Raw genomic sequence first — 23670 nt, 5'->3', positions numbered from 1 at the left:
ATTGCATTTGTGAAAGTCTTATGGTGAAACCACAAAGACGAAGGGGTCACATGGGAATGAGAGGATGACATGAGAGCTCGATATCTTGAGCTGTTCAAGAACTAAAACTTTCGAGGACGAAGAGGCCAAAGATTTTCTTTTGGCCAATCTTAGATAAGAGATTCTACTACTGAACCTTCAAATGAAAATTAAGAGTGCTACAGGTACTGAATGATTTATGCATTGAAGGTTGCTAAAATGCATAGATGAGTATGTAGGAGTTGTTGACTGATCTTACATAATGTTTATGCTTGATTAATTATATGATTGTGGATTGTTGACTGATGTTGCATGTTATGCTTATTTTCGACTGAGTTGATTGTTACTTGCTTTTTGGATTGTTGGTGCTTATTAGCTTTGGCTATTAGGCTATGTACCATACATGTAGGGTGTACCTCGGGATCACCACCTTTCTACTGATATAACTTTATCTGTTCAACGGGACCATCAGACTGTTATGATTTATGTGTGATTCGATGGGATCACCAAACTACCCGGCTTGATGTATGCTCCTATGGTATCACCAAACTAATGAATGTTCCTGCGGGATCACTAGACCATGTGTGTTCTTTCTGGATCAAAAGACTAATACGACTGAGGATGCCTCCTAATAGAAAGTTAACAGTTTCATCTAGCAAGACTAGTAGTGGCTCCCTTACTAGGTATATTCATTCTTTTTCTATGTTTAATGTTTGTAGAGAAAATGAAAACCTAGCAAACAACAAAAAGGGTATGTAATTGTTTTGCTTCCACTTTTCTATTTGTGATTTTCATGATTTGACTGTTTGACATTTTATTTTGAATTTGATGTTTGTTTGATGTTTGTTCTCTTTAAAATTAGATATCTCAATGTACCCAAAAACCACAACTCAAAAATAATTTAGTGCATATTCTCTAGTCAAAATGTTCAAATTCTCATACTTCAAAAAAATAAAAATAGCTGTGTTGGATTATTGTGGAATTCTACCAATCTTTATTAAGAACATTACCAAACATTATCTTGACATTCATCAAGTTCATTCATTGACACAAGACTCAACTTCATGTATACGACAAATCATACATTCCTTAAAAACGAAATTACTCCGTCTCCTCGGTAGCCTTCTCTCTTATTTCAGTAAATTTCGCCATGTACTATTATCTATAATATTTGCTAATGGTTTCTCATCTTAAGAATATATTACTACGATGATCTATTCAATTATATCCATACAGGATTACATGTTAGATAATTGTTTCAAATCATTTTGTGAAAAAATTAAATCGGTGGAAAATTATTCAAAATGGCTCAAATCACTTTCAAATTTTATTTTAAACAATCTCAACATAACTTAAATAAAAATACCCTTTTTGAAGGACACTTTTCTAAACAAGCCCTTAAAACATGGATACATTTGAGAATAATCAATTCCTACACTAAAATGGAAAATTCAATACTCTTTGAGGAAGTAAAGGTTGGTTGAAGGCAGGGCAATAATACAGATTATAGCTTGGGATTTTTTTTTTTTTTTTTTTTTTTTGTTCTCAAAATGTCAACGAGATCAACAAAGACACAATTCTAAATTATTACATTTTCATATAAAAATTATAAATGACCCTTATAATTTAGAGAGTTTAGAATATCACCACTACAGTAAGTATAAATCAGCAATTATGGACATGCTGATGTCAAAAGCATAAATTTCCATCCCCAATTGCACCAAAAAATAAATAAATAAATTGCATCTTAAAGCCTCATAATTGTCTCGAACCATAGGAATGAATTCTAAATTTAATCCATGAACGCTAGATTCTAACTTTCTCTAAATCACTGGGCCAAATTCCAAATTGAAGGTTCTTTTTTTACATTCTTTCCTTCCGTGTATTAGTTAATCACAACCTTGCTAAACAAAACACGTTAATCCCAACCTAAAATCGGGCAATGTGGACAAAAATAAAAGGAGTGAAGTTACATTTTCTGAATAGTATAAAAATTCTAAGCCTCCCAACTAGCAACTACTGTTAGAAATGTATCACGAAGCAAAACAAGAGGTAATAATATCCAAGGAACCTGACACTAAAAGGGCATACAAAGATGCACAAAATTACGAGGAATGAAGGTGGGTTAAAATTAAAAACACAAAATAATAAGTTAGCATCCCTTTGATCTTACACGGATTTGCCCTTTTAGTAGATGATACAACAGCCTCTTCCGACCCCATCGCCAACATATCGGAGCCACCACAGCACGTCTTCTCTGCTTACATGGTTTTACTTTTCCTCCTGCATATGAGAAGTCTCAGCATAGCATCATTAGTCTAGACTGTCGCACAACATTTTGAAGTGCACAAATTTATAGGATACCATTCCTTCTAGATGTGCAATCACTAATAAGACTAGGAACGTATAACTTAAATTGATTTTCAGGCTATCCTTCAGGCCATAGACATACAAATCATTGTAACATGACCAAAACCCACGTGACTATTTTTTAAATCCGATCGTTTTTTAGGTTTGTACATATTTGCACTGCCCAATTATAGAGTAAGAGGTCTCAAAACACAATATTACAACTTGAGACAGGCAACAGATGTCAAATATTCTAACATAACAATCCTTAGCAACATGAAACTCCATAGAATCATACTGGTTCGCTTCAAGGATTAGTGTTCTCTGCTGCTTTTCTTTGATGCCTAATTAAGCAGTCTTTTTTCTCATTTCAATTTATCATACTTATGTTCTAACTGGTGTTTTTTCTATTGTAACCACCTAACGGTGTTGTATTCATTCCTTTGTTTCATTTAACCATGAAATGTTTCCACTACCAAAGAATCATATCGTGGTTGATAAATCCATTCTCTAAAAAGCATAAAAACAAAAAAGGAAAAAATTGATAAACCCATGCACATAAAAGGTTTTTCTTTTTATATCCGTGAGTGTCTGAGCTAGCTTACGCGCACCTTTGACTAATCTCACAGAACAGCCCGTCTAACCCTACAACATTTTGGGTGTCAAGAAAACTCATAGGAAATTAATTCCTAAGTAGGTAGCCACCATGGATTGAACACATGACCTCTTGGTTAGTAACGAGACTATCTCATTTCTTACCACTAGGCCAACCCAATGGTTCATGCGTGCGTAGAAGTTTGAATTCTTTCAAACCCTAATCCTTACTTCCTGTCACTGCTTTTTGCTTGAAAGGGAGAATTTTCCATCATAGCTAAATTTGCTTTATCCAATTAATAGTGATAACGACAAAAAGGATAAACTTAGTTGGAAAGGTTCTTTAACTTTATTTTATATCCAATCACTCAAGTTGTTTACCTCCAGCTTGGTTGGAATAGTTCTTTAACTCAATTTTATATCCAATCACTCAAGTTGTCCACCTTCAGCTCCAGCCTAATTAAACCCCATTAAACTAACTGCTCCACATAGACATGCACATCAGAGGGAGAGAGTGCTTACTTCTTTCGGTGGCAAATATCTCCAACATTGACTGCAGTTTTGAAAAGCTAGATTCCAGCACAGGCCAGAAATTTTTTTGAATCGCAAGCACATCTAATACTGTTTTCATCCCAGCGCTGGAGGGTAAGTGATCATCCAAGTCACATTCAGGACTTTCACCCAGCAATACCTTTTTCAATGTCATAACAGAAACGGAAAAAAAATCAAAGAATCAGTGACACCATGTACACCCTAAATAGACATCATTAGGATTCAGCTTAATATGTATATTTAGATATATGAATTGGAAACTATAAAAAAATTGCAACTTATATAACAAAAGACGATATCCTGTTCAATTTCAAATTTGATTTTTCCATTGTTCATAAGAAAGCACCTTGATAACTGCAGTAGCTGAAGATGAAATGGAACGAAGATTATAGCTGCAAACAGAGATCTCAATCGACTTAGCACTTCGCAGGTGAAAATCTATTTAACCTACCCTAAGCACAAGCCAGAAGGATCAAGAAATGAGCAACAGACCCGCCTTCCAGGATAACAAGCAGTTTCCCACCAGAGACGGTATTCAACAAATGAGTCATCTGTGCATACCCGGTAGGAGTTACCTGGAATATGAGAAGAATAATGAAGTTTAATAGAACCCACAAGTCAGATAACACATACACCAAGAAATTTTAAATATTGAATCTAAATAAGGGTCATTCTTAATAATAAAAATAACTCAAAAAAGAAATCTTTACATCACACATTCCCAATGGATCACCCCTAGCAGCATCAAACCCTGCTGATATGATAGTGAGATCAGGGGCAAAAGCAGAAGCTGCAATGAGACGGATAAAAAATATACATATATCAGGATGCAGATTTAAAATTAGCACTATATGCCATCTTTAACATTTAAAAGTTAGTGGTCTAGATATTCTAAAAACTAATGCTCTAGAATATATGGTAACAAATAAACCAACAAGAGACAAATTATAAGCCTATTCCAGAATGGTAATACTGAGTTGATCCGTCAAATTTTCTTCTCTTCATGTCACCAAAGAAATATACCGAGTTGATCGTTTGTTGAGATTTTAGATACAATATTATTTACTATTATCCTTCAAATATCATTTCTTGAGATTATAGATACATTGCTATGTCATCTGAGAAAATGTCACCAAACTAAAACAAAGACATTAAAGTGAATTATGCAAAATGCAATTTAACGTAATTTTGACCTGCGGTCAAATCCATAAAAAATCTTTTGAACCCAATTATCATAGGACAAGGATAAGGGAAGCAAACAAATGACGGCGTGGTAGGAATTATAAGCCTAACCCATTTATAAGCCCCGACCGATTTTTGATGTTATGTTTCAAGGATATGAGAGGGTGCTAAGGGGTGTCAACCTAGTTGAAATGTTCGGGTGCGCCTGCTAATCCTAGTTATGCTTTATGCTTTACGTTCTTTGTATAACCCTCATGTACTTAGAGGATTAGTCACTTTCATTGATAGATGTATTTTTCCCTTTTCAAAAAAAAAAAAAAAGTGCTATGGTCAAATCCTTAATTTATTAGAATTAGGATTAGTTTCGATGTTTATTAGGAGTAAGATCAGTTTTTTTTATTAATTAGGATTAGGACTAGTTTGTTCAATTATAAATAGAGTACATGTATTCACAACTTTTAAAACGTTAACAAAGTTCTCTCATTTGGTATTACATCAATTTGGTATCAAAACAGCCGTTTGGACCAACGTTAACTGGCACTGATGGAAGACCAGGAAACTCTTCGTGACGCCGATCATAAGAGAGAGCTTTGTGAGTTGTGCTCGTTGTTGAACAACACACATCTAACAAGGGGGAACCCTTAAGATTCCAAAAAAAAAAAAGAAAAAACCAAAGATTTATCGAGATTCTGCAAGAATCGTCTATTACAGATCAAGGAAGACAGCGAAGAAAAAATATATTTTCCTTCATTCCTTGAAGAGTCTGCTTATATTTTAAGCACAAAGGATCTTTTTAGAATAGTTCTTGGATTAATTCATGGTGATTTTGCTTAAAACTTATTCCGTTTCAAAAGACAAATATTGGCTCGACTTGTGCAATTTGGATGTTGATATTAGTTTTTCAGTGTTGTTTTTGTTCAAGTACCTTGTTGTTTTTACCTTCATTTTTGTTTTAAAACTCCTGGACGAGTTTTTTTGCTTTTAGGGATAGAATGATATAGTAGGAATAAAGTATGTGCAATTTGGATGTTGATATTAGTTTTTCAGTGTTGTTTTTGTTCAAGTACCTTTTTATTTTTACCTTCATTTTTGTTTTAAAACTCGTGGACGAGTTTTTTTTTTTTTTTATTAGGGATAGAATGACATAATAGGAATGATGTATTATGGTCAAATCCTTACTTTATTAGGATTAGGAATAGTTTCTTTGGTTTATTAGGATTAAGATTAGTTTTTTTATTAATTAGCCTTGTTAGTTTGTTTTTCAATTATAAATGAAGTACTTGTATTCACAACTTTTAAAACATTAATAAAAAACTTTCATTTGGTATAAATCAAATTAAGAAAGCCTCAAAGATAACATTCATGACTAAATTATAAATATAATCACATTAGGTGAAGGTGTAACAACAAATGGGACTTTATTTATATAATTAGTTATTTAGAGAAGAAGAACCCAGAGTGATAAATCACCATGATACATCTGGCTTCCCTTGAAAGAAAAACAAAAATAGAAAACTAGACAATGAAGAGGTGAGGGGCTGGAGTTACATCATCATGCTTAAAAAAGATGGGGATAACTAAAAAAGATCAAAATTGAGAAGTAGACAGACAACTCATAACCATCCTAAGTATGACTTCTATTTCTAAGACCCTACCAATGTGCACGCACAGATGCGAAAGAGGACAAAAGGGAATGATACTTGGAGAGAATGTATCAAGCACCACTGGCCGGTTATGCAATTCAGGGAGTTTATTGAAGGGTTTTGGCAAAGTGAATTGGGTGTGAAGAATATTGTGAAAGAATCTGAGGCTTAGGAAAGGATTCGTCTAGCCCTCTAGAATGCACCAGTGACTTAGTCTATATTTATTTGTTCCTCTGTGTCGATCTTCTATGATATGGCAATCATGAGAATATTCTTTATGTTTATCAATTTAGGAACAGGGGATTTTTATTACCCCGTTTTGCATATTTGTTGGGTTTTGCTGAGTACAGGATATTTGATGCCTAACAGTTAACACTATCCATATCACTTTAAATCATCACATGCCACATTTCAACACAATTTATCTTCCCTGTGTCAGGTAAAATAAGTGTTGTGGTTGAAAAGCATGATTACTAGTAGGTGCAATAGAAAAGGTACAAAATTCTATTCAGAAAATAGTTTGACACAAGCTAAAACAAATAGCAGTGAGGGAAATAACCTATGGGAAGCACAACTTGCTTAAACGCAAAAATGTAATCGTTATCACCAACTCCTGACCGACTCCAAGGAACATTTACACAATATCCTTCTGCTCCCATAGTGCCAACCTGAAGAAGTATATACAAGTAATAAATAATAATGCTCCCACAGTAGCAGGCCCACTCTAAGGCAAGAAGCTATTTGGTTGCTTGGAATCCAAAGTGCAGAAAAGGAAACTGTATGCTTGAAGAAAGGCACAGAAGATGAATTTTATAACAATATCTGCACTATGCGTTAAGAAAACAAAAGGAAAAATGAAAAATAAATTTCAAATGGAAACAAATATGATGATTGTCTCTAATTGCTGGAGCCTGGATACAAATATTATTTAAAAAGTGATGAAAGAAAACTACAGTTCTTTTCCCAGAAACGTTCGATCAGAATTTCATGAGTTTTAACAACCATACTACAATTCAGTTTCACTAGTTAAATTGTAGTAGATCTCATGTAAAAATTAGAACTAGCTTCGGCTTCACAGCCATGTATAAGTACAACAAATTTAGAAGACAAAATACTTGATTTGTTGGACAAATTTAGGACACGTGCTAAACACATGTCAGACGGTAACATACATGTCAAATATATGCTAAATACAATAAAAAGGTAATTGTTATTACAAACTTGCAAACATAACTTGAACATCTGTGACTTGTTTGTCAGACGGTGGTATACATGTCATATATATGTTAAATACGATAAATAGGTAATTTGGTATTACAAACTTGCAAACATAAGTTGAGCGTTTGTGATTTGTTTGCCACTTGAACTGAAGCGTTAACTTTTTTCCTTTTGCGACAAAAAAATGTTGAATGTGTAGTGATCATCGATTAAACTAAACAGGTACTGCAGATTAGCTATTTAGTATAAGACTACATGATTAACTTATGCCACGTGACAGAATGAGGTGGCAGATTTTAAGAGATGACGAGGTATTACCTCATCAGCAGCTCCTGTTCCAGGATAGAATCTACCAAACTCATGCCTATGTAAAGATATATACAAGACCTACAAAAGTGAGTCAAATTGTCATCAAAGCTTATGAAGTCTGGAAATGTGTCTAAAAAATAAAAAGGAAAATCAATCTACCCCTGTTTGTAAAAATAAGTGAAAGAGCAAAGGTTGAAGACATGCATGTTTGAAAACGTGCATTAACAAATTAAGTAGTTCTAAAATGGCCCCAAATTATAATAAAGAATGTTCCAGACATCAATCAACAGTACATTCATGAACACCAGTAAACGCTTGTGATTATAACTTGCAACAATTAAATCATCTTGGGCAAAATTTTCCATCTTTTGAAAATCAGAGATTAGAAAAGGAAGGTAGACCACAAGGTAAAAAAATTCATTTCATAATGCACATACCGATTTATTTTGCTCAAATATTTCCTGTGTTCCATTTCCATGATGAACATCCTAAGGTAGATAGAATGAAAAGAAAAGGCATTGTAAGAGTAAATATAATACAGTTATAGGCCCTGCTACTTGGGAGAAAAATAGAGACCTTACCCAATCAACTATTAACACCTTCTTAGCACCAGCAGCCTGAGCTGCCAATGCAGAAACTGCCGCATTGTTATGGAGGCAAAACCCCATGGCTTGTTTAACACCTGCATGGTGGCCAGGAGGACGAACCTGAGATATAAAATAGTCAGACAACATTCTAAAGGAGAATTCACAATGAAGTTCATTTTATAATAACGGCAAAATAAATTTTAGTATTCAAAAATGTTATTCTCCATACCAAAGCAAAACCATTTTTGGCACGACCAGAAACGATTTCTGAAGCAAGATCGGCACATAACCCTGCAGCAAGCCTAGCAGCCTGTGCCGAATGCTTATTTGCATATGTGTCAGGGGTAAAATAACTGTCATAAAAAATAAACCCAAAACCAATCTTACTAACCATCATGAAGATCACACTCACAACCACACCTCATAAGCAAAGTTATTTGATTCGATAAATCTTTGTTCCAACTTTCCTTTTGATGATAACTGAGTTTTCATAGAAAGGAAAAGAAAGAATACAATAGAATATAAAAATAAACACAATTCAAACATGACTACCCACTTCTACGATTTCAGAGAGAACTTAACCATCAGGTAGTGGCTTTTTTATATCAATTTTTTTTTCTATGAGAAAATTCAATCAGAAATTTATTGATGTATGAAATTACAAAAGGGCAAAATGTACCGTGAGAGATTACATCATACTATTCCATGACAATATAAGAGATGTGATACTTTAATCAGAAATAAGAAGGGAATTTACACCAAGAAGATTTTTTTATGATAACAACTTTCACTGAGAAAGAATGAAAGAATACAAGTGCATACAAAAAAAGCAGCCCCACAAAACCACCCCATTGAAAGAAGGGGGGCCAACAAAGGAGAGATTTCCTCTTTTGTTCCAAGGGAGTGGGCAGATAGCTTAATTATTCTTTACTGGTCTTTATATTCCAACGTAGAAGGAGATTCATTTGTAAATATATTGATTTGGTTGCAGATAGTACTGGAAGTCGTCTTGGTGATCGAGCATCTACGTCTTTTTGACATGACTTGGCTTAATTGTGGTGTTCATATCAGCGGCCTTTTAGAATTCAATAGTCTGAGCCATCTGTGGCAAATGTTTGGATTCCTTCTACATTTTTTTGGAATTTAATTTATGTCATAATCTTACAGAGTGGGAGATTTCTGAATGGTCCTCTTTATCTATTCATTTGACCCCTGTCAGTTTGTGTTCCTCTCCCGATACTTGGTTCTGGCTGCTTGATCCTTCTGTAAATTTTTCTGTTAAAAGATCTCATATGGCAGGGTCAGTGGTTGCTATGGATTCAGTTCAATCAGATAATTACTCTATGATTTGGAAAGATGATATCCCAAAAAGATTACAAACTTTCTTTGGGAGCTTAGTTGGGTGCTATTAATGTTATTGATTATTTGCAACGCCATTTGCCTTTTATGTATCTTTCTCCCTCTTGGTGTCATATGTGTCACATGACAGTCATGCCAAAACGCCAGTTCACTTGTTTCTGAAGTGTTCTTTTGTTGCTAGTTTTTGGATATTGTGTTGACTGCATTTGGTTTGTCCTACACTCACCTTCATAACATCTCTGATGCCTTGACATTGATGTTGGTGGGTCTTCTTTTGGTCGGTCTTTGATAAAGCCCGGGATATAGTAAGGCGCAATGGCCCTCTCAAGCCTAGGCGCAAGGCGCACAAAAAGGCATAGGCTTTTTTTAAAGCACGCTATGGATAAAAAAACATAAATATATGTGTGTATATACAAAACAGAAAATGTTCATGGGTGTCAATGAGGCCCAACTACAATGTATAAAATATAACCAAGGTTATAATATTAGCTTTTCTACACAAAATCATGCGAGAAACTACCTCACTAGTCAATTATCGCCCCAAAAAAAACAAGACACAACACGTAACTACACAATAGTCAGCATTCAAAATAGAAGTTAATTCCTAAAGATCAAACTCATCATCACTAAATTGGTCATCATCTTCATTCACTCAATTGTTGAACTTATAGCCATCTATATCTTCTTCTTCCGACTCAGAGTTATCCATATTTACTTGTGTGGGTGTGGGTTGAGTGATGGACGAGGATGAACATGAAACATTAGTCTTAGCTCTTGAGGTACTAGCTCTAGAATAGTAGGCTGTTTCTTTTGCCTAACAACTCTTGAAACATGATCCCTACTAGCTCATCCTCCTCAAAATCATCATCCAATCTTCCAATCAATCATTCATTACTATCATCAATATCATTTAAAGAGATGAGGTCGATGATATCTTGAAGGTTGAATTGACATTTTAATGCTCTATTGTATTTGATGAACACTAAATCATTTAGACGATTTTGAGCAAGCCTAAAGCTACAAAATTAGAAAGTTCCATTGTCATTAAATCAACAAAACTTGATTCTCATTCTCAAGGTACTTAAAGGAGAGAAAAGCTAACATGCTCAAACACGGATCAATTACACATTCGCATCCAGAAGCACTATAAAAAAGACCTAAAATTCTTATCGCAGACTTTTGCAAGTTGGAGTTGATTGTTCAAAATTATCCCATCATTTCACTACAGACACGAACCAAAAATATATATTAAAAGAATAGCTTATAATTAAGCATCGTTGAGTAATCATTTAGTTGAAATTTACCTAGAGATATGTTATCCCTTTGTCTCATTGCTAAAGTTTGTACAAACAATGCTTCAGCTCTCTTGTACTTGCTTAGCTCATGCAAGTATTTTGTCTTGTATGTCCAATGAAGCAACCATTTTTGTTATACATGAGTACAGAACATTAACTATTTCATCATTCTCTTGAATGGTAGGATTCAAATAATAGAATATCGAGTTTAAATAATACTTTGCTGCATGTAGAGGATGATGGAACTGAAGATTCTTCCATCGATCATGGTGAAAATGTCCTTGTATTTTTCTTCCTTGTTATTGAAAGATTTAACAATAGCTTACTTATCTCTGTCCATGGCCTCATAAATATATTCCATAGGAGGCTACTTCTCGCCATCAACCAATCTAAGTACTCTGATTAGTGGGCGTGATACTTTAAGAGCAAAAACAATTATAGTCCAAAAACTAGCCAACAAAATAGTTTTAACTAGTCATTTGCCTAGTTGCTACTTGCTCCATTAGTTATCCTACCATTCACATAAAGCAAACTTCCTCAGGTTGTTCTTTTGACGATGTATACTCGATAAGGTGATGCAAGCAGTAGCAAAGCGAATCTCAGTTGGTCTAACTAAGACCTTTTCATTAGTAAAACGTCTTATCATGTTTAAAAATCCAGGACGAACATATATGAAATTGCTAATCTTCATGCGTCTTTTCAATGATTTACAAATATTCGAGATCTTGTATATATCTTCCAACATCAAATCTAAAGCAATGAGCGGCACAAGGAGACCAAATTAATAGTAGTCACTTTGCTTCTCCCTATTAATAAAGAAAATGAGTACACATTTAGGCTTCTGAAACGTGTAAATATAAGTGTAGCGTAGAACTAAGTCTAACAAATTGAAGGTGTAAGTACTCTACATTCTTAACTGCCATAACATTTGCTGAGGCACTATCCGTAACTACTTGTAAATCATAATTGCTTCTCCGATGCACTCTACAAAATTGAAGTAACTCAAACATCTTTCCATTCTTCACATAAGATGAAGCATCAATAGACTCAATAAACACGGTGCCTTTAGGACTATTAACCAAAAAGTTAATTAGTGTCATATTTCTTCTATTGGTCCATCCATCAACCATAATAGTGCATCCAACCTTGGCCCACTCTGCCTTATGGCTCCTCACCAACTCATTTGTTGCTTCTAATTTATTCTTCAAACATGAGACTCTCAACTCATGATACGATGGTTTCAATCCAGGACTGAATTGCCCTATTGCCTCAATCATGGGGGAAAATATCATATGTGCAAGCATTTAGAAAAACTCAAGCATCATAAAATCATCAAGCAATTCTTTGGATGGTGTGCTCCCTCATTTTCCTTTTGTATGTCGCATTCATCGAATTTTGTTTTCCCTTTCCTTGTCATTCTTTCTATTTTGAACCACAGTTTTTGGGTTGAGTGTAAAAAATGCATCCATAGACATTAAACCCATCTATCTAGGCTTCTTTAAGCTCGAGACACTTGGTGTTGCTCTTTTATTCAAATTGTTTACACTAACACTCCCTTCATCTTCATCCGCGTCCTTGATACCGTAATCTTCTATACCAATATCCACAATCAAATTTCTTTGTTCTTTAATCATTTTTTTCTTGGACATGTACTTTTTAATTTCCTCCTTCACATAATCCGGACATTTTCTACAAGTGGTGACATTTCTATAACCACCAACGAGGTGTTGTTGTTTCATTATGTATGCCCCTCCTTTTGTTATTTTCGAACAAAATCCGCACACATATGTATTTATATCTTGGTCATTTTGTAATCGACCATATTTCCATGTCGGATCTTTTCTCAAACTATCATCAACCATCTATGACCTATGTTATGAAAATTAGTATGAAGTAACAAAACAAAAATAATTAGAAAAAATTTGTCAATTGTATGGCAGTAGCATAGTACATCATGAAGATTGCAACTACAAAGCTTGGCTAACCACTAATGATTTTGCAAGGATTAATGATGAAAAAAATAGACTTGGAAAGCTTCTTAGTCTTCTCTGTTTTTGCTCCAAAAGAACCGAGTAATGGCACCAAATATTGGTTCTGAAGAAGATGGGATGGAGACCAAATTGAAAAGCTTGTCGTGAATTTGAAGTTATGATCGTGATTTGTATGAAGAAGAAAAAGGGTGGCAAATGCCGGTCACAGACTCACAACTTCTTTGAAAAAGAATAAGGGTAGACGCTTGGGTTAAATAGCAGAGAAGAAAGGAAAATGACGGATTTTTTTTACTAACATTGAAGACATGCAATTAGGGTTTAAAAGAATACATTTTAACGTCTTTTTTTAATTAAGAAAGCCATCAGAAGTCCCATAGAAATAAATCCCACATCTTGCCATTTTTTTGCACCTTTGCACATCATGGAAAGCGCGCGCCTTAGTTAAGACTTATGCAAAACGCCTCGCCTCTTCAAGGAGAAGCCCCAACCGTGCAACTTGAGCCTAGGCATGCACCCAATGGCGCCTTTCAAAACACTGCTTTTGATCATATTAAGAAACTGATTTGGTTGGCTCTTATTCACGTTTTCCTTTGGAGTTTATGGAGTGAAAAGAACTGACGGCTCTTTAGTGATTCCTCTCCTTTTCACCTATTTTATGGAACTTGTTTATCTATGGCTTTTTTTTTGGTGTAAAACTTAGCACACTTTCACTCAATTTTGTTTATCTTTTTTAGTTAGTAATTGAAGTTCTCTCTCATAATACATTGTAATGTGTTCTCCCCTGAATCAATGAATTGTTTCTTTTACAAAAAATTCCAACGTAGAAAATGTCTTGCCATACAAGAAGACCGAGGTGGTTCAACCAACCAAATTCTGTGAATTGAGTTCTATTTTCTTCTATTAGTGTCACCCGTGTTTGACTTGTGGTGTGATTTTTCTTTAATGAGAAACAAACAAACTGAATTTCATTGATTGGTTGAAATTACAAGGGCAAAGGATGTTATGTAGATTACAGAAAGCAAATCTATTGGGTACAAGAGATGCAAGACCGTAGTCACAAAAAATGGAGAAAATTTTCATCATGATCAGTGTTTTAAAAAAGCCCTCCCAAGCACCCACCTAGGAATTATGCACAGTCCACAGATATGTCCTTTCACTTTGTAAAGAGGCGTCTTAAAGCTATGCATTAGGTACACACCTTTTGTGATACCCCAAGGCTGGAACTCTAAACTCCTAAGCCGTGAGGCTTTTTTGTTATTCTTAAGAAATGTTTGAGGTTTTTCCTTCTTTATTAACTATACAATAACTCAAAATTCACTAAGCCTAAATGCAAAATTCCTCATGTATAAGGGTTTTTCTATATTTTCACATCAATTATGCTTTGTCTCCTTCATGCAGTAATATACAGTGCACTAACCAGAAAAAAGGTCCACACTTTTTTTGTATGCTTTAAAAACAGACCAAGATAAGAAAATACAAGTAAAGGTGTCCAAAGAAAGATGTGAATTTCTTCTTCTTTTTTTTTTTCATTTTTGATATCTGTGAGTGTTCAGAATAGCTTATGAACACCTCAAATAATCTAGCAGGACAACTCCTCTAACCCATCAATATTTGGGTATCAAGGAAATTTTCTTCCCAAGTAGGTGGCCACCATGGATTAAACCCTTGATCTCTTAGTATTTATTGAAATTGACTACTTTTTACCACTGGACCAACTCAAGATGATTAAAAAGGAAGTGAATTTCGTAGCTTTGTCCTCAAAGGTGGGGTGGTTATGCTCGGGCCAAATATGCCAAAATATGCTTTGATGAAGAAAGACCATAGGATCTCTTTCTCTTGGGCTTCACTTCCATCATCCATGGTCCACTAGGAAGAGAGCATATATCAGCTCTTTAATTTAGGACCGGGAATTTTACAAATTATTTGAGGAGGAAGGATATTTATCTCAATACCAATTTAGCCTCGCTTTGTAAAGTTAAGTTCTCGAGAAGGTCACACTTATCTGAAGCAATAATCCACAATAGAGTTAACATCTAGGACAACTTAAGGAAATCGTCCTCCTTAATAGGATCAAGGACATTGATCACCTTCTAACTTGCAATTATACCATCGATCTCATTTTGTGGATGGAGGCCCTAATTGGTTTAGGTTGCCTCCTCTCCTATGGGGCCTTTTTCTCTTTTACGTTTCTAGTATTTTTTATTCATTTAATCAAAAATTGCCTTTTAAGAGAAGAAGCTCTTTTCCTCTAGTTTCCATGAGTTGCAAAAAGATTACTTCATAAAAACGTCAAATATATTCTATTTACATAAAAGCGAAATACATTCTATCATTCTATATGGGAAATGATAGAGAGAGAATATGATATACCAAGAGATAACATTGCTTGTAACCTCAACAGCTTGAATGTTCTCCAGGGAATGAACCTATTACCCAGTACATGGTCAAAAAAAAATCACAAAATGTTTCTCACAAAATAACTGAAGGAATGTCTATGTTATAATCATCGATTTATATCAATCCACAATTTTAAATAATGCATATCGGTTCACATGATATTTCATTGACGCATGTACGAAAATCCTCACTCATTCCCACATCATCAATATTCAGACATATCCAATTGATATATCAGTCTAAGATTAGTAGGCAAATCTGTACAAGCCAACATTAGGACAATGCCTGTGTACAAAAATTACCATCATAATCTCTTAAGAGTATGCTCATCAATCAGTTTTTATGTTTGGTATTACATATTAACTTAAATTTCACTTTCTAGTCATTTTTGCAATTACTCTTTTTCAATGATCATCATTCATACCCAACTTTTTAGGACTCCATGGTATTTACAGGGCTTTAGCTTCCTATTGTATACCTCATCCACCAATGAAAAGTGTTCGCACCAAATTCTTAAAAGAATCCCTGAAAAATAAATGCAGTTGCTTACCATCTCAAGTTCTTCTTTGGTAATTTCTCTAGCTGGAATTGGATAGCATTTTCCAGGAAAGATTCCTACAGCAATAAATTAACTTATAGTCCAATGATAAAATGTTGAAAGCAATAAACTACATTACAACATATTAAATTGTAAACACCAGCCCAACTATTTCCTACCTTAAAAACAAAAGAAAATATGAAATAATGATTACCAGCTGTAGCCAAGCTAGCAGCAATAGCTCTCAGACGATCCGGTCTTTCTGGGTGTGGGTGTGACTTCATTTCAACCTTCTCTAGCAAGAATACCACAAGACAGGAAGTAAAGCACTAGAAAACTAGAGATTAAAAAGTTTACAACAAAGCAAAAATCCTTTTGAAACTAAACCACAGACTAAGACATATGACAATAATATTACAAAATAAGATCAGTGTCATGCCATTTCATAAATTCATAAAAATGAATAATATAAATTAATTAAATTTAGATTTAAAAAGAAAAAGAAAACTTAAAAACATATTAATGTAGGCATGTTATATTTTTCTTTTTCTTTTTCTTTTTGTTTCTTTCAAAGAAACTACATTTCCATTGAAAAAGTGAGGATTGGAAGAAGGAATGATAAGGATGTATCACCTCCAATTGTGAGTACATACTCCATGAAGGGTAAGAAAGTAATTGAGCAAGAGTAAGTTTGTTGTTTATCAGAAGGTAGTGCTTTGGTACAGAAATTGATGACTGAAGGTTTATGTAGGTTTTTCATATGCAGGGGAGGGTGTGAATTTTGGTTGTTTGGCTCTGGAGAGAACCAATTCTCCAGACTAAAGTATCGTTTTCTTTTCTCCTTTCTCCTGTTTCGGTTGATATTCTATCTATGTTGCATGTGTGTAGATTTTTATGTTATTTGCAGGAACTATTGATAGATATGTCACAAATGAATTGCCCTCAGGGCCAACAGAATTTAGAAACAGCTCTCGGTTGGCATAAACCTTGTCATAAAAACAAAAATATTAGGCAGGAGAAAGCAAAACATTTAACTAAATACCAAAGCACTTCCAAAGGATGGTTCATGTCCGCATTTGTCCAAAGAAATTGAGCTTTGCTAGAAAAAATCGGCACATAGCAGCTGAATCAAAGCCATGGCCATCTTGTACTATCGAAGGAGGATAAACCAAAAAGTTGGATAGGAAGCTTCAGCATTTAGTTGCAACTAGCATAGACACAATGAAAGAGAGGAAGGTTTTGGTCCCCTGTAACATTATTGTCAAGGAAACACCAGATAGGAGCGGCATAGAGGGAGTAAAACATATTTTTGCAATTAGAGACTCCTGATATTGGAGCTTCTGCTTACAAGACAGTCCCCATATTGCACATGAATTTTGAACTGTGATCCAATTTTTAAATTAAATTCGAATCAATTAAATAAATAACTGAAAAAAGACTTGCATCTGAAATTTTTCCACCACATTTCGGGTTTAATCTTTCAGAATCAGGCACGAACAATAGTATTATAGTATGATGTGACATAGACACAGTACAAACATGTAAATTAAACTAGACGTCAAAAAAAGAAATTACATCAAAAAAAGAGTAGAATAGCTGTAAACTTTGAAAGTATGAAGATTTCCACAGGAAAATACATGCATTTGCATCCAACAATCAGAGCCGAAGACACAAAAGAAATGACAAAAAGAAATTGAATGCTTGAGAATCTACAAAATAAAAAGTTCTGAACGAAGTCCCATACTTCTGAATGCAGCAACATTCTCTCATCAAAGCCTATTGCCGTGGAACTATTAGATGTTGATACTTGTGAAACCATGGCTACAAATACAACATAAGAATAATTGCAGTTAGACACTTAAAGCTATAAATAATGACAAATGAAATTATAAAGAAGACGTAAGAACAGGAATCACTCTGAATCAACCGAAACCACCCAAATATATTTATATCAAAACACACACACACACATTACATTTAAGCAGGAGATTCAACTATTGGAGTCCAGAAAAAGGGGATAAGGGATGCTAAAAATTAGTAAAATTCCAAACCCTTCCGAGACCCGTTATACCCAAGAGAGCTCTCTAATTCAAGTGGCAAACAAACCTAAAAGAGAAGGTCCAAGATAAGTTCCTCCATCATTTTACAGATATTAAAGAGGACCTCTTTTCCCTTGGCAAAATTGTTTTGTACGCTTGTTTTCTGCCGATGTTAGGCCCCTTGTATTCTAAAGGGCAACACTTCCGAGATTCATTTTCCTCCAACGACAGTGGTGTGGATTTGCATTTGTCTTGTTTAATTGAATGATATGATATTAAATTTACCTTCACCCATAAGATTGAGCTTTTGGATTAATTGGTGATTTAGATGGTACCAGAGCAAGTGGTTCAAGATGTCCTACACTCAAACCTCTGCAATGCTATTTCCCCTCCAATTAACATTAGATTTCAAGCCGAGGAAAAGTGTTAAATGATATAATATTAAATTTACCTTCACTCGTAAGCTTAAACTTACGGGTCAATCGACTAATTTAAAATTCATATGATTTGTATTAGTGTAAACTTTATAGGCCCTTTTTTTATAGTCTTTCTTGTTTATTTTTCCACTGACAAAATTTTATGTAATCGTTGGGTGACTTGGAGTTCTTCCTCCTTTATTTCATTTATCAATTAAATTGTTTCCATTTCTCTTTTTCTTTTTCTTTTTTTCTTTTGTGAAAAGGAAACAAAGACTTCCTGATAGTAAAATGGATACAAATAGGATAACTTATGTACAGCCTTGTTACAACAGAAGAAACATCCAAGGAACATAAGAAACAGTACGGAGAAAATACATTGAAGTGGAAAGCTCAACAAAGGTCAATGGAAATACATTATAATGTAAAAAGGAAAGCATTCGAGTTTAGGCAAATTTCTTGAATTGAATAATCTGTGAAAAGCCGAGAGAGATAACCAAGAGGAAGCTAGGAGTCATGCTGAGGCAAACAAGTCAGACCATGCAAGGTATGTTATCATGGAAAACTCTCTGATTTCTTTCAAAACAAAGTTCCAATAGCAGTGCTTTGACTGCATTAGACCATAAGATATTCGATTTTTTAGGAAGGGATGGGTCACTGAACACTGAAAGTATATTGTCTTTAAAGCAAAAGCCAAACACCCACGAAATCTGAAAAAGTGAGAATAGCTTTCACCAACATTCACGAGAGTAAGAGTAAACGAAGAAAAGATGTTGAAGATCCTCTCCTGCAGCATGACAAAGTGGACAAACTGAAGGGGAATGAGCTTGGAGTTTTTGTTGAAGAGTTGCCGCACAGTTTAAGATTCCAAACAACGTAAACCAGACCAGAATGTTTAGTCTCTTTGGGCTCTTAGATTTTCATAGAGCTTGCTGAATTCATTTATCAATCTGTGAAGAGGCAGTTAAGAACTTAAAAGATTTTACCAAGAAAGTTTCTGAAGAATCCAAGGACCACGCTCTTGAATCTAAGGCTAAGGAAATGGCTTTACCTTGTAGACCACCGATTAGAAGCTGAAATTCTTCAATTTCCTCATCTTTTAGTGCTCAGCGAAAAGAGGGGCTCCATAAAGATGTTGAAGAGTCCCAATTTGCAATAACCTTGGCCACGGGATTGGCTGCAATTCGGAAGAGATTGGGGAAAGCATGACTGAAGGATTGGGCTAACTGCTAAGCACCAAGGATCCTTCCAGAATGTGATTTTTGGCCATCACCTAGCTTGAAAGATACATGATGGTTCAATGAACACCAAATTTTTTATATACTAATCCCGGGGCTGCGAAGACTTAGACCAGATTTTCCAGAAGAGTGCCATTGGGAGGAGTTAGATCCATGGATGCTTCTCGCTATTTTGCACCAAAATGCATTTGGATCCTTTAAAAATCTCCAATTCCATTTAAATAGAAGAGCCAAGTTTCTGTTTTTCAGGTTTCCCACACCAAGACACCCAGTCTCCATAGTTTGTGAGCAAGGTTTCCAATTTACCAAGTGAATTATTTTGCTGCCTTTTTGCCCTTCCCAGAAAAAATTGCACATGATTCTCTCTAATTCTGCTACCACCGTGCTTGGCATGACAATGTTTCCCTTCTCAACCAACAAGTTAAACTAAAGGAAGAAAAGAATCTGGCACGATGGAGGATGGCAAAGGAGAACAACTGCCAATAATAGGAGTAGACGGCTAGGAGAAAAGAAAACCCAAAAAGCGTTGAAAACCCACAACGACAGTGAAACGACAACAAGGACAATGATAATGACAATGGTGACAGAATATGATGATAGAAACAATGGCAGATGGCAACGGAAAGACAGGATATTTTTAATTCAAAGACATCGAAAAGCCAATGCTAGAGACACAAAAGACAGAACGAAGAACCCACAAAGGTTCACAGTGATGGCAATGACCGTTGACAACGAAGACTATGGCAGCAGATGGTGATGGCTGCATCAGAGGCTGGAGTTTAGAGTTAGTGTTTAGCAAGAGGGGAGAGAAATATTCAAAAAAGAACTAGTAACTACGTACAAGAATTTATAGAAAAGCTAATTAAAAAAAATGGGCATGTATCAAACAAGGAGAGGAGAAAAGAAACAGCATACATGGTCAAATATTAACATCCAATTAAATTCAAAATAGTATAAGTTCACTATACATACTTAACAATAACATATCTAGGAATATTTCAAGGAAACCAATGGTCAGCTGTCTTAAATTAAAAAATAATAATAAATAATACAATATGACATGAAATAGGGCCACCCATTTACCAAGCAAATAAGACTAAAAGTACAAGAATGAAGAATACAAAGACAAGAAGAAGCTTTAATGGATTAAAATTAAAATACACAACACGTGTATTTGCAACAAGTGACTCACCTTTATCAGTTCTTTTCATTTCAAGCTCAGTCTTTAAAAAATTTGAATCTTGTACAAATGAAGGAGCAAAAAACCCATGCTTGAGAATTGCAGATTCTTTATGTTCGCCACATGACTGTAAGGGAAAATATACATTCAAAAATGCGAATCGCATCCTGAAACCAAAGGTTAAAGAAAAAACAAAACATAACAGAAGAGAGAAAAATTATGTTGAAAAGGAGCACAAACAGACGTCACAGTGTACAGCAACATCAAGGTTGGCCATGGTACAATTGGTGCAGAACCACTTCACTATTTCCCTGAGTTTCTGTAACGGTTCCCAGTCACTATCGTCGTCATCGTCATCATCACCATCATCAAATATGTCGACGTTGTTACCCATATCTTGGAAGCTTATTTCTCTCTGTTTTCTTGTCTTCTTCTGAAGTAAAACAGTATTGTATTTACTCACAGTGCAGTCAAAAGACACAATAACATTGCATGACAACTTTAAACGCACTTACTACTAAACAATGTTTTCACTTACACGTAAAGAATCAGGTTGCATATCTATATCTACACTGCTTGGTACATCTTTATAAGAAGCTACACCTGTATTATCTTCTCGACAACTATCATCTGGACAAGATCTAACACTCTTTCTTTCAGAGCCTGATTTTCCACATCTTCCATTTAAACTATGACGTGGGTGTTGCTCGCCTTGCTTCTGAAGATTTACTTCAGCCTCTCCATTCACCCTCTTTTGAAGAGCTTCTGAAACCATTTTGTCTTGTTTTCAGGGGTTGGATGAAAAATGATCAGCAGTGAATACCATCGAGATGACAATAACCACTAAAAACCAGATAACCAAAATTATGATATGGTAAATAAATCGTGAAGAGAAGATAAAGGTCCAAATGATTGTACGATGAATAATTATAAATAAATAAATAAACAAAACAGAGGGTGAGAAAGAGCAACATAAGTCTGATAAACCCCGATAGTAAAGGTGTACACTCGGAGGCAACAATGTCTTGAGTCTCTTGCTTTGTTATGCTGTTTTGCTGGTATGGTTAGGTATTCATCATGTAATTGGTTTCTCTTGGGTAGCTAAAATTGAGACTAAGGCCTATCAATTTTGGTATCAGAGCGGTTGTTTCTCAAATGGTCAGGAAAATAGAGGCAAGAGTCGTAGAGCTGGAAGAGAAATGGCTGGATTCGCGATCAAGTTATCGGAAATGGAGAGAAATGTGAAGTTTCGATTCCTTGAGGCAGGTGAGCATTATTCGAAACCAAGACAGAATCACAGTTCCAATGGAAGAAGGATCGACCAAGAAACAAAGGGAGATGATAATACTAACCTCTCGAGTAGTGATGGAATAAGCGCCCCCAGTGCCCCCAAACAACCGTGAAATTCCTCCTTTCGAATGCGAGTACGGAAATTGGAGGTAACAATGTTCAAACCTTGATGGATGGTTGCATCGTGTCTAGCGGTAGTTGGCGGTAAATCGGTTGACGGAGGACAAGCTTGATGCGGCTGTACTGTGCTTGGAAGGAGAAGCGCTTGACTTGTATAAATGGCAGAAGGACGGAGCAAAGGTGGTTTAGATTTCGGAAGCTCCTGCGGGGAAAGCTTCTGGGCCTCCGATCAGGGACACAGACACGAGCGATTGTTGAAGCATCAGCAAGAGACGACCGGTCATGAGTATCGGCGGCGATTTGAAAGATAACGAGTGATGCGGCCCTAGAAAGCAAATTGGGAAGTTAAGTTGTACTACTACACAGTAACATTTTAAGTTCGACTTTTGAATTTTGACCAATATAACAAAAAGGGGTAAATTTGTGTGAATATAACAAGAGTGCTTGACAAAATATTACATTTCATAAATTTTATATTGCGAAATTTTATATTTGTTTAATGTTTCGTTGATTTTTATGTATGTAGATATGAAGTCTAACTTTCTGAGTTGTATACATGAGGAAGATTATTTACTTAATCTTGATGCGTTAGATAACGCGGGTGGTTCGTCGTCAGTACGCGACGTTCATAATAATATCAGCATATTTAATACAATTTCTCTTTCATATGATCATGTCTTTAAGTTATGCTTGTTGTATATAATCATAATATCGTTTTTAGTAGACCCCTCTCATTCGACTCCCACTGCGAAGAGACTACGACGACATTCTAGAAACATAGATGTCGACCGATACGTACAGCAGAATGGAGGGGACAGGTCGTCTCACCACATGCCCCTTGTTTAAGAAAATCCACAAACTCACCAGAAAGCACCAAATCTGCCGACATGAACAGATCCGCCAAGCTAGCAACGACACAACGCAACGTAAGGAGCTACAGACGAGGAGCAATGCAACAACTTTGAACGAACTTGGCTTTGCATGGCAAATCTGTAACCTGAGCAACTCGCAACAACTTCATCATATGTAAACTCGGTCTATAGCTACACAACTGATGATGACGAACATAGTGGCTCACATGGCATGTTGGTCATCGTTCGATGGCGCAACGACAGTCAAGGTTCATGGTGGTGTCAGCGTGAAGGAGAGGGAGAGATGGTGAACGAACCAATAGAGATAGGAGGTCAAAACATGAAGACGAAGACTCTAGATTTCTTTCTATTTTTTTTTAAAAAAAAAGTAATACTAATAATATAAAAATGACCATATTTCCCCCTTACTTCAAATGAAACTACATTTTTGCCCTTAGTTTCCTTCTTTCAACATTCAAAATTCCAAGTCGTATTCCAAACTAA

General features: G+C 35.3%; 1 protein-coding gene and 1 long non-coding RNA gene across 7 annotated transcripts; both read right to left on the bottom strand.

Moving 5' to 3' along the window:
• Positions 1-1800: 1800 nt before the first annotated feature.
• On the bottom strand, positions 1801-22683 carry LOC101218292 (histone deacetylase 15). Of its 6 annotated transcripts, none has more exons than XM_031884007.1 (18): positions 22258-22683; positions 21444-21748; positions 21150-21335; positions 20918-21032; positions 17777-17853; positions 16247-16322; positions 16045-16109; positions 15468-15523; positions 8682-8805; positions 8447-8572; positions 8303-8353; positions 7875-7943; positions 6898-7006; positions 4224-4303; positions 4006-4088; positions 3860-3905; positions 3484-3652; positions 1801-2316 (listed from the first exon to the last, which is right to left on the bottom strand). In XM_031884007.1, the coding sequence occupies exons 2-18, from the start codon at positions 21678-21680 to the stop codon at positions 2171-2173; spliced, it is 1815 nt and encodes a 604-aa protein (XP_031739867.1). In that variant the 5' UTR covers positions 21681-21748; positions 22258-22683; the 3' UTR covers positions 1801-2170. The 6 variants fall into 6 exon arrangements, with proteins under 6 accessions (XP_031739867.1, XP_031739857.1, XP_031739863.1 ...); XM_031883997.1 differs by having other exon boundaries at positions 21150-21338; positions 22258-22681; XM_031884003.1 differs by having other exon boundaries at positions 21150-21338; positions 21444-21685; positions 22258-22681.
• Positions 18286-20910, bottom strand: LOC116403324. Its single transcript, XR_004216018.1, has 2 exons — positions 19539-20910; positions 18286-19437 (listed from the first exon to the last, which is right to left on the bottom strand). It is a non-coding gene; the product is annotated as an uncharacterized LOC116403324 (long non-coding RNA).
• Positions 22684-23670: the final 987 nt, after the last annotated feature.

Source organism: Cucumis sativus, chromosome 1 (assembly GCF_000004075.3).
Source record: "Cucumis sativus cultivar 9930 chromosome 1, Cucumber_9930_V3, whole genome shotgun sequence".
NCBI classification, from domain to species: Eukaryota; Viridiplantae; Streptophyta; class Magnoliopsida; order Cucurbitales; family Cucurbitaceae; genus Cucumis; species Cucumis sativus.
The sequence above is the reverse complement of the archived record's forward strand: the minus strand, read 5'-3'. Positions and strand labels throughout refer to the sequence as shown.